The sequence below is a fragment of the Vipera ursinii genome (genome assembly GCF_947247035.1).
Source record: "Vipera ursinii genome assembly, chromosome: 2".
In the NCBI taxonomy this organism is placed as follows: Eukaryota; Metazoa; Chordata; class Lepidosauria; order Squamata; family Viperidae; genus Vipera; species Vipera ursinii.
In genome coordinates, this window is record NC_139513.1 from 281,225,533 (window position 1) to 281,237,820 (window position 12,288).

General features: G+C 37.9%; 1 protein-coding gene across 12 annotated transcripts in view; it reads left to right on the plus strand.

Annotated features, from left to right (window-relative positions):
* Positions 1–12,051, plus strand: part of TCF4 (transcription factor 4) — a 404,113-nt gene extending 392,062 nt beyond the window's left edge. For 9 of the 12 annotated variants that reach the window (XM_083355584.1, XM_083355583.1, XM_083355580.1 and 6 more), the window contains 4 exons: positions 1,996–2,158; positions 6,710–6,939; positions 7,959–8,109; positions 9,901–12,051. In XM_083355584.1, coding sequence (XP_083211710.1) covers positions 1,996–2,158; positions 6,710–6,939; positions 7,959–8,095 — 530 coding nt within the window. In that variant the 3' untranslated portion in view covers positions 8,096–8,109; positions 9,901–12,051. The remainder of the gene's footprint in view (positions 1–1,995; positions 2,159–6,709; positions 6,940–7,958; positions 8,110–9,900) is intronic. The other 3 variants (XM_083355579.1, XM_083355582.1, XM_083355578.1) reach the window with 1 other exon arrangement.
* The last annotated feature ends 237 nt before the right edge of the window (positions 12,052–12,288 follow it).

Genomic DNA, 12,288 nt, shown 5'->3' on the forward strand with positions numbered 1-12,288 from the left:
TATTTAGCTCTACACTTAAATCATTCTTTCTGAAACACAATGAAATCTTCAAAAAAAAATTGCCTCATATTGAAACTGGGATCAAAACAAAGCAGAATATTGATTGTTTCACTGATTGATTGGATAAAATGTAATAATCATGCTACCATCAAAACATCTGGGAAGGTTGCAGATGGTGATATTGGGATATTGCAGTTGTCGTTAAGTGCAAGATGGTTGCCAAACACCCAGCTTACAGTCACATGACTGCAGGCATTCTGCCATGATCATAAGCGTGAGGGATGATTGTAAGTCGCGTTTTTCAGCACTGTTGTAACTTTGAATGGTTATACGTCAAGGCCTGCCTGTAGAACTTTCAAAGGGAGCTGAAGCAGACAAACAGGATTGCAATTTGTGGCGGGGTGTTGATGGGAGCTGTTTGTTTTCCCATTGTTGGGGTTGCCTCTCTACATCCTGAGTCAAAATGGTGGGAAACAGTGTTGCTGACTATTGACCATTGGTAGCTACAGAAGAGAAACCATTCGATCCATAGCTTTCCCATATTGGCTGTAGAAGAACAAATAGGAATGACCTAATTTCCAGTTTCCCCTAACATTTTTACTACTCCAAACCAGCCAGTCTACTCCATAGTTAAAACTGCTGGGATTGTTCCAGAAGAACAGGCACAAATGGAACTCCCGAGAGACTTGTTTACAAAAAGAGATTACTTTATTCAAGGAAAGTGCTGTAGAACAGTGGTTCTCAAGCTGGTTGAAGACAGCAGGGGTGGTGGTGGTGATTACCTTACTTTACTTTTAAACGTTGGGGGAAAATATTCTCACTTGCTTTCAGGGAGTTCTTCTTGTTCTTTTGGGTATTATCAGATGATGAGAGGATTAAGGAGTGCAAAAAGGGGGGGGGGGAACCTCATGTGCGTTGACCATGACTTCATGAAACCCACTTTATTTTTTTTTATTTTTTTTTTAATTCCATTTGTATCCCGCCCTTCTCCGAAGACTCAGGGCGGCTTACAAGCTTAGCAGTAGCCTTCATTCTATGTATATGCCTGCTTATTAGGGCTTTCACACACACACCCAAGCGGCATTATTACAAAGTCAGCTTAATTGCCCCCAACAATCTGGGTCCTCATTTTACCCACCTGGGAAGGATGGAAGGCTGAGTCAACCTTGAGCCTGGTGGGATGCGAACCTGCACTAATTGCAGGCAGCTGGTGTTACTTAAGGAGGCATTAGCCCACTGCTCCACCAAGGCTAAATAAAGAAAGTAACAGTAACAGAATGCAAAGTGTCTGTTCATCTCTAGCTGTAGCTCTGGAACTTTCCTAAGTGAGATGTGAGAAATACTCATGGAAGACTTTTCTTACACAAGGTGCCTCTCTTCTTTTTGCCCTTCTCTAGAAAAGAGCAGAAGAAACGAGCGTATTTCTAGCCAAAATACTGTTCCTACCACAAACTGTACACCAGAGACAGCTGGGGGAAAAATGTTTTTAATAGGAAACTATTTTTTTCTTTTAAAACTATTTTTTATTTATTGACTTGATTTTATTTTTTAATACTTTTCTTTTGAAACTGTTTAAAAATAGCTTTAAAAGAGTCGTGGTGGCGCAGTGGTTAGAATGCAGTATTGCAGACTAACTCTGCCCATTGCCAAAAGTTTGATCCTGGCCAGCTCGAGGTTGATTCAGCCTTCCATCGTTCCGAAGATGGAAAATGGGGACCCAGATTGTTGGGTCAACATGCGGACTCTGTAAACCGCTTAGAGAGTGCTGGGAAGCACTATGGAGCCATATATCAATCTAAGTGCTATTGCTATTTAGTAACTGTTTTCATTAAGTGGATTTTCTTTTTTTCTTTTTCTTTTTTTGCAATACAAGTAGGTTGTTAATGTAGCACCCACACAATTCTTAAACCTTTTCGCTACTTGTGATATGCATGTTCATACACATTTGCACAAACGCCCGCATACAGACCTATCCTTTTGTTTATACCTGCACAGGCATGCCAACTGGACTTCAAGGGCAAAGCATATCTTCAGGGAGTTCTGAAATCAAATCCGATGATGAAGGAGATGAAAACCTTCAGGACGCGAAATCTTCCGAGGACAAGAAGTTAGACGATGACAAGAAGGATATCAAATCAATTACTAGGTCAAGATCTAGGTAACCGTATATAATAGTGTCGCTTCATTTAATTCCTTTATTGGATTTTGATGAAGTGAACAGAACAGGAAGAAACCCTGGAGTTTTTCTTCCTGCTGGTCAAAATCAAACAAGAAACGGGTGGCCTTTTCCCGGAAGTACTAAAGAGTATCTGTTTGGATGCGTGTACTCCGGAATGGCCGAATTTGGGGAAAGGACGAAATTTTAGGCAGAACTGTACGGACAGAGCTATATATAGGCTTAAGTTGGAGTCGGCTTCCGTGGTCTGATGTACATATGAAAACAACCCAGAGACAAAAATTTTAAGCAGATGCCATTTTTGTAATACTTAACTTTCCCAGTGGAATAGACATGTTCCTTTTTTTTTAAAGAACATAACTGTAATCAGAACTGTAAACTGGATAAATCAGGGTAGCTTGTCCAATTTAAGCAGAAGTAATTGTTAAGATGATCTAAGGCACATTGCCAAGGTTTGGAAAGAAACTGAATAAATTCATCAGCTCTTGTTCCCAATAATAATTTGGAACCCTTATGTAGACAGTTGTTTCTTGCTTACCGGCACTGATGACCACAGTGTGCAAGATTCTTCTTTCATTACCACTGACCCTTATTTTCTGCCTTATGTTCTTCATAAAATATATTGATTTCATCAGCAAGAGAGCTTCTGAACCCATTTTCTATTACATTCAGATTTTTGAATGACAGAACGGTTGTTGAGTATTAAATAAACTAAATTCTCCTTGTGCGTGGATTTTATGAAATGTAGTGGAATACAGAGAAGTCTCAGAAATAAATACATTTTTAAAAAATTTTAATAGAAACCACTTTTCACTTAGAATAACATTTTTGCTTCTTCAGCATGCAACTATTTCAATTTCTTGCATTCAGTGGCTGAAGGAATCAGTAATTCAGGCAAGAACTATGAAATAGCCTTGAGAGATTCCCTGATGCCTGAATGCATAAAAATTGTATTCTAATTGCTACGTGTGTAAAATACTACATGATATAAATCCCCATAATGCAGCAGACCTAATGCCAAAGAAGTGCATTTCAGTACACTGTAAGAGGTATCTGCAAGGAACTTCAAACTGACTCATAATAAGGCAGTGTGTGTGTGTGTGTGTGTGTGTGTGTGTGTGTGTGTATACACACATATACACACACACATTTCATAGATATATAGATATATGTTTATTTTATTATAGATATATAGATAGACACACACACACATATACATACATACATACATATATATATGACAGTATAACTAAACCATTTTAATTCAGATTGGTTAATGCTGTTGTCAGGTATTAACTGCTCATATTTATTGCATGTTTGTTGATTGATTTTCAAGTGTACTGTGAGCATGAAGGAAAAATGCAAATTGGAAAATAAAACCCACCAATCATTATTTCCATCATCATCTAGCTAGATCCTAGAATGTCTTTGGGCCATACTAGTTTTTCTCTCAACTGGCTGGCTGTGGACTATACTTTTTTACATAAATACAAAAATTAAATAATAAATAGAAGTTCTGCATCCAGTTTTCCAAAGGCAAATTTGGTTTCTGATATTGCTCATTATCAATAGAAAACAACATTTGTAGGTCAGGGTTGGACTGTGGGCTCCTTAATAGTCTATGAGCTTGGTTGTGTTCTTGCAGACATTTCATTATCTGACTAGGTAGCATCATCAGTGCAATGCACTAGAGAGCCCGATGGGTCCAGCGGTTAAGGCACCAGGCTAGAAAATGGCAGACCAAGTCCTGCCTGAGCCGTGAAACCCAACTGTGTATCTTTGGGCCAGTCACTCTCTCTCAGCGGTTGTGGAGGAGGAGGAGGAGGAAGATATGTTGGATATGTTCACCACCTTGAACTATTTCTAAAATAATAAAAGTGGGACACAAATAAATAGGAAGAAAAATACAAGAAAATATCACAGAGCATCAAGGACCCCCACATTGCTTATTATCCTTCTACTAACTTCCTAAATACACTATACATTTGGTTCCTTAAAAAACGGCATAATTTGTGGCATTTGGAGGAACATATCATTCACTACAGACACAAATGATTATAGTTACGTCCTTTACAAATGAGCCATAAAGCTCAAGGCATCATATAATAGGAGGAGGAGGAAGAAGAAGAAGAAGTTGGAAGGGACCTTGGAGGTCATCTAGTCCAACCCCCTGCTCAGGCAGGAAACCCTAGACTATTTCAGACAAATGGCTGTCCAGTCTAAACTTCCAGTGTTGGAGCATTCACAGCTTCTGGAGGCAGGTTGTTCCACTGTTTAATTATTCTGTCAGAAAATTTCTCCTTAGTGTTCTGGGTTGCTTCTCTCTTTGGTTAGTTTCCATCCGTTGCTTCTTGTCCTGCTTTCAGGTGCTTTGGAGAATAGCTTGACTCCCTCTTCTTTGTGGCAGCCCTGAGATATTGCAACACTGCTATCACGTCACCCCTCGCCCTTCTGTTCATTAGACTAGGCATACCTAATTTCATCAACCGTTCTTTATATATTTTACCCTCCACTCCCCTAATAATCTTTGTTGCTCTTCTCTGTACTCTTTGGGTGCTCATGGGAGTATCTCGGTACTCCCATGTTACACCACTCCTGCACGAGCTGCATTGGCTTCCGGTTGCCCTCCGGGTGTGATTCAAGGTGCTGGTAATAACCTTTAAAGCCCTGCATGGCTTAGGCCCGGGGTACTTGCGAGACCGCCTGCTGCCATTGTCAACATCCCATTGTCCGGTTCACTTCCACAGAGTCGGCCTCCTCAGGGTGCCGTCGGCCAGGCAATGCCAGCTGGCAACCCCCAGGGGGAGAGCCTTCTCTGTGGGCGTGCCGACCCTCTGGAACGAATTACCCCCGGAGCTGCGGTTGACCCCTGACCTTTGGTCCTTCTGCCGTGACCTGAAGACTTGGTTGTTCCAACAAGCGGGTCTGGACTGACTACGTTTTTTAATTAGGTTTTTATCGGGTTTTTTAAATTGTCACATCATTATTGTATATATTGTTTAATTCTTTTTAAAAACTTTTCATCCTATGTTTTTTTTTAAATTTTTATTGTTGTATGCCTCCCTGAGTCCTCAGGGAGAAGGGCGGCATATAAATTTAAATAAATAAATAAATATCTTTTTTACATTGTGGTGACCAAAACCCGTGGTGATCATATCTCCTTCCAAGCCCACACTTCAACCCCACCATACCTCCTTGGGGTAACTCTCCCTGAAGTACAGTTACTGATCCAAAGCCTTTCAGTGAACTGTATGGCTGAGTTGTATATTTCAGTCTTCCGTAGGTTAGTCCTTATCTATATGCAGACTTCCCTATTGTAGAATTGGCATTTCTGATTGTCACTGGCATATCAAAAGTAAAGAGCCATAGGTTAGCAAGTATCATTATTTCCACCTTTGCCCTTTTGCTTTGGATTTTAGCAGGCTCTGTACAAAGTTTTACATCATTCTGACATTTTTTAGACATCTGAGTTAGCTGCAGGCTAAATTACCTGTTTAGCATAATATAAAAATCGTACAGAGGAAAAAAGATAAACACTTAGGTTAATAATAACTAAGATCATTCTCTCTCTCTCTCTCTCTCTCTCTGTGTGTGTGTGTGTGTGTGTGTGTGTAAAAGCATATGGATGTATTTAAACAGCAACCTTAATTTTTGTTTTAATGTATTTTACCTATTAGTGCTTTTCAGTGCCTTGGATTTAATTCTAGAAAGATTTTTCAGAATGCATAGAGGCATACTCATAGCATTTGATTGCATCCTGTTAAGCAGATGTATCTTTCCAACTATCCTGGAATAATATGTTGCTGCTTTAAAGGGTTGCAGAGAAGGGATACCCTTGTATTCCATTGCATTCTGAGGCATATTTTTTGCAACAAATTTTAAGACCTGTTCAGAACAATAAAAATAGTTTATCACAATACAAAATACAGAAATACAAAATAAAATGAAAAAAAATGGGAAAATAGGGGAGAAGAAGGAGTAAAGGAAAAACTGTAGGGTAAACAGGAAAAAAAGCACTAACTTTGTATTCTTTATGGCGCAGTGGAATAAGGTAATAAAACGCAACCTCAAATTTTTCCTTTTACATAATAATATATATTAGCCATTTCTATAAAAACAAGCCTATCTAATCAGCAAAACCCAAAATCGAAGTTTAAATTTTTTTTCTACCTCAAGCACAAAATCCAAAAACAGTTTCCAAGTAGAAACAAAATTAATTATATTCTTTTTTTTTTTAATCAAAGCAGTCAATTTAGACATCTCTGCTAACTCCAACTTTAGCAGTCATTCATCCATTCAATATGACAGATACCAATGAAACTATGTACTGGCATGTATGGCTTTTTTAAAAAGAGAAACATTTTGTTCATCCAGATTTAGTTGGCCTTCTGCCATACTATTCAATGCAGCTAAAGTTTTACATTCCTATGTTCCTTTTAGCCAGACTCATACTTTGAAAGAGAGTAACATGTTGATAAAACACCTGAAGTTTCAACCCCCATTAGAAAATCCTGTGCTATGTTTCCCTCTCAGCAATAATGATGACGAAGATCTTACTCCGGAACAAAAAGCAGAGCGCGAGAAGGAAAGAAGAATGGCCAACAATGCCCGTGAGCGCCTGCGTGTCCGTGACATCAACGAGGCTTTCAAAGAGCTGGGCCGGATGGTGCAGCTCCATCTGAAAAGCGACAAGCCCCAGACCAAACTTTTGATCTTACATCAAGCTGTAGCAGTTATCCTCAGTTTAGAGCAGCAAGTCAGAGGTGAGTTAAGGCTGGTTTTATCCAGTCATTCTGCAAATCTCAATCTCATTCAGATGTTTTGAAGAAAGACTGTGGACACCTTTGATCTTAGGAGTGTGGTATGGATTTCTGTGTTTCACTAATGATGCAGGGATGGATTAGATGCCTCCAGGTCATAATGATGCTTTTTTAAAACTTTGGTCTGAGCTCATACAGGCCAGGGTACCACCATGCTGTGTAAACTGCTATGAAAGGATCGTCCTTCTGTTACAAAGTGGTATAATTGAAATGACTAACCTTGAAATTTAGTCTGCATAAGACAGGCTCATTTTGCTTAAAAAAAAAAAAAGCTTGGATTCCAAGAAGCAAGTCCCCGATTATAAGTCACTTATGATTCAGTTATAAGACGGGGGCATTAGGTGTTGGAAGTGGTTAGTGGACTAGGAAGAACATCATCTCATAGTATTCTGGTTTTAACTTGTTCAATTTCTGTTTATTTCATTTTTAAATTTTGTAGCTGTGTTATTTTATGACATTTGTAAGCCGCCCAGAATCACATGACAGTGAGATAGGTGGCATATAAATTTAATAAAGAAATAAAATGAAATAAGTGCGTATCACAAAATTCATTGTGAATTATGTTGTCAGTCCAGTCCAGTGATTAGTAGTGCTCCAAGCCCCTAAGGTGGTTAGCATGTTTAGTAGATAAATTACGTTGTACATCAGGCAACTGGGATCCCAGAGCTAAGTTGCAGTGATTGAAATAACTTTAAAAAATTCTAATTTGAAGTAACAGTTGTTCTGAAATGCATGTGAGTCTCTGTCCTGGATGTCACAAATTGAGATGGACAAGGCTTGGAGATGAAATGAAGATAATTTTTAAGTGGAAAATTAGCCAGAGAAACGAGATTCGGAGAATCAAAATTCTTTCTCAGTATAATGGAGATTCCTGGCCAGTTGAAGGAAATTACAGCAGGATGAGCAAGATATTATACTTGAACACACATTGTTTAATGTTTTCTCAAACTTTGGTTTCACAGAAAGAAATCTGAATCCTAAAGCAGCATGTTTGAAAAGAAGGGAAGAAGAAAAAGTATCTTCAGACCCTCCTCCACTTTCTTTGGCAGGGCCCCACCCTGGGATGGGAGACACATCTAATCACATGGGGCAGATGTAAACAAAAGGAAAAAGGTGGGTACATCTTGACCAGTCTCCTCATAGTAATAATAATAATAATACCACCGCTATTAGTTTCTTTAGAACAAATATAATTAGGGGAATTAACATCTAAAAACTATTTCTTTCCATGAGAGCCAGTTTGGTGCAAAAACCAGGAGACCGTGAGTTCTAGTTCCGCCTTAGATACAAAGCTCACATTTACAACCATTTGCAGCATCCTGTGATCAGTTTGCAATGGTTTTTTTTTTTTGTTGTTGCTAGATTTTTTTGCAGGTTTCTGACAAAAACACCCAACCAGGAGAGTAGATTCAGATTTACAATAAAATGATTTGCTTGAAGACCACATGTTTTTGACATAGGAACACATGATTCCTTTATCAATTGCTGTAAAATGGTAGAAAAACCTATGACCATAGCAACATTCAACTGAAATTCTGGTCACAATTGTGGTAGTAACTATCTGTAGTCTCTTTTTCTCAGCCCTAGGAGGAAAAAGTTAAAAGATAAACCACTTCCAAAATCTTGCTAAGAAAACCGCAGGGACACTGCAGGCCATCAAGATTGACTAAAGGCAATCTAAATTCTATAGATAAGAATCTTTTCTTATTCAATATTATGTTTCTTCTTAATTTAATACCTCATGTGAATTGGTTTTGCTACATTGTTTTATTTGTTAACTTCTATTTTTTCCCCCTTAATTATGTGAACAACCAACTCCAGCCCCCACCCCAGTCATGTCTTTATATCCCTTTATTTATTGCTTTGTATTTTCTCATATGGGTTGAAGTGTAAATAGTGAGCAGAAGAAATCTAGACCAGATCAGACATGATCACAAATTAGGGACATGTTTGTTTCTCTTGTTGCGTAGCATCAATATACTTAATGAACATGGAAAACATGGCTACAAAAGGTTGGCTACACCCATTGGATCCTGCCTGCATTCTGATACACAATGATAAATAACTGCCAATTTGCATTTGAATTTATTCAATGTTCTCCAGATTGCCCAAAACTCTTCATGAAAATGTCCTATTTATATGACATAATGGGAATAGATTTGCATGTCAGGACTGAGTCACTACCAGATAACTACCAAATGAGTTGCAGGAAATTCAGAGGGCTTTATAGATGAGGAACAAGAAGAAGGGAGCTAAATCTGTTATATTTACCTGAATTTCTTTACTGAAGGAAATTAACAACTGCCTGATTCACTTAACAATGCATTGACTTGCTTAACAATGGTGGCAGAAAGGTCAAAGAAATGGAGCGCCACTCAGTTAATAATTGCCTTGCTTAGCAACAGAAATTTTGGGCTCAATTGTGGCCATAAGTCAAAGACTACCTGTACTTTGTTTGATTTATTCATTTATTTAGTTTATTCTGCCCAAAGTCACTCAACTGTCTTTCATGCCTAAGGCGGAACTAGAACTCACAGTCTCCTGGTGAATGGCCCAACATCACCTTGCTGGCTTTTGTGCCTAAGGCAGGACTACAACTCACATTCTCCTGGCTTCTAGCCTTAACCACTAGACCCAACCATCTTGTAAGGATATAAGCATCCTTGTAAGCATACAATCAGTCAGCTTATTCTGCCTCTGTATTTTGAGCCTCCAGTGTGAAAATCCTCCACATGTCTTCAAAAGGGTAATAAGTCTCTTCATCTGGGTGATAAGAGTAAGGATTGTTGAGAAACAGCTTCAGAAGCCTTTTTCATGCTAAATGTGTTGTTATGAAAAAAAAATTAAGAATAATAAAGATGATTGCATTTTGGCTGATCGAAAATTTTTCCACTTCTTTCACAGGTCCAAGTTGCCACATTTTCTTCACGTAAACCAGAGACCACTTCCTTAAACAGCTGTATTATCTTAAAAACATATAAACACTTAACCCTCCCCCCACCTTTTTTTGTAATATAATGAGACAAGTCTGAGTAGTTACGAATCACAGACGCAAGAGATTTCAGCATTCCTGATTTTGAAATAAAGAAAAAGTGCAACTTGAGGGACACCTCTTATCAACATATCATTCGGAATGTTTCAAGCAGTATGTTGACAAGCTGTAAATGCACAGCCAGGAGACTGAATGGCAATCTTCTCCACACTGTGGGACAATGCATTTGTGCCTAAACTTCTTTTGGAAAAAAAAAATATAATTAATTTGTAAGTCTGAAAAAAAAATATTTAATTTAAAAATTGTAAACTTGCAATAATGAAAAGTGTACTTCTGAAGAAAAAAAAATGAACGTTTTCATTGGTGTACTAGTCAGCTAGTGTTTATACTTACTGGATATTAAAAAGGGAAGCACTGCTACCCTAATATTTACAAAACCAGCAAACGTCCTAATGAAAACTGAAGTAATGACATTAGCCATTCCTTAGGGTAGGAGGAACAGATGGATCTTATAGACCTATGACAAATACAAAACACATGGACACAAACACACATATATAAATATTATATAAATATATATATAAATATATATATATATATATATTAAAATTAGTGAATATGGTAAGCTTTGTTCATTTGTTTCCGACTTTTTGCTCCTGTAAAAAAAAAATAACTTTTTTTAAGAAAAAGATTTTACTGTAAATAAGTTTCGTTTCTGTTGACGTCTTCTTTCTCTTCCCCCATGGCCCTCTTCAGTTCCTTATTGTAACCTGTAGTGCCAACTCTGTTGCTGGAGGGGCCGTCCAGGATGAACTCTACCCCCAAGGTTGCTTATCATGCATACAGAAAAGTAGCCAGTGATTTCTTGAGTCCTTTGGGGAAAATACGGGACTAGATAAGGTATGTCTCATGTTGATAAGCGTAAGCAGCATTGCTGAGACCTCCAACCCCCCCCCCCAAAGCAGATGGGGACTATGGTTCCCCAGAATGCTGGGGTATGGATTAGGAATCCTGTGGGGCTCTAGTCCCTACCCTACGGTCAACATGAGTTTGGAAAAAAAATGGCCCAGGCAATCGAATTTTGGGGTTGAGGGGTGGAGAATTCCAAATCATGACTCTTGCTCTCATTAGACCCTATTTCTAAGATTTTTCAGAGGTACAAGGTTAGAATGCTACAATGTTACCACTGTGCCTTCCAATGTTTATATCATCAAAAAATGTAACATAATCAAAGGTGGCTGTGATTTAACAAACCAGTAGAAATGTTAAATTAATGTGTGTAGCTTAAATACAATATGCATCAAGGCATTTCAGAATACATGGTCAAAGGCGGGGTGGGGGGCAGTTGCTAGTTGTATGAGAGTTTGATTTGAAAGAAAACACTTTAATGGGTATTCCTGAAAGATAGACCATATACTGCCTCCTCCATTCATTAAAAAAAATGCCAATATCCAACCGTCACACAGCATTAGAACAAGCCTTACCCGTTCTAAAGCATTAAGTTGCACTTTCTCGAGGAGGAGGGAGTAGAACAGTATTTTCCTGGCCAGTATGATCCAAGTTTTTACTTAACACATATATATTATAGCAAGTAGAGATCAAGCTTACAACAGCAACTCATCCAGTAATTGGATTTCAGGGCATCTAAGCAAGCACCCACAGTGAATCTTCCCAAGATTTACTTTGGGAGACAGAGCAATTAACTGACATTGCTCCCAGTTCAGTCTTTGTCAGCATCTTTTTGTCTCTGGTTCAAGTTCCTGATTTTTTTTTTAAATAGCCACGTAAACTTGGCCTGTTATTTTTAAACGGAATCTCCCTGTTTGAATAGATTTTTCCACCTATCAGCACTGAGTAAATGCCATATACCGATTGAAAATGGTCTAGACCTTCCATCTGTTCTCCTGTTTTGCCAGTTACATAGTAATGAAAAAAAATACATTTGTAAATTTTATGCAACAAAATGGCAAACGTATCATTATTTTGAAATTGTGTATGTAAAAGTTATATTTTTACATGTAGACTCTTGTTATTATGTGTTTTAATACATTGTATCAAACTTGTTTTTTTAACTGTGTGGTTGAAACAAAATCTCATTTAAATGAAATAGTGAGAAATAAGAATCTTAATTTTATGTTACTGAAAAACATAAAGAACAAATGTGGTAGTTTACCATGTGAACCACCCTCTCCATATCCATAAACATTTTGATTACCTGTGTGTGTTGAAAATTGTAAATATGTTCAGTAGCAGTAAAACTTTTAAAAATACTATTATTTGTTAATAAGTTTCTCAAATGT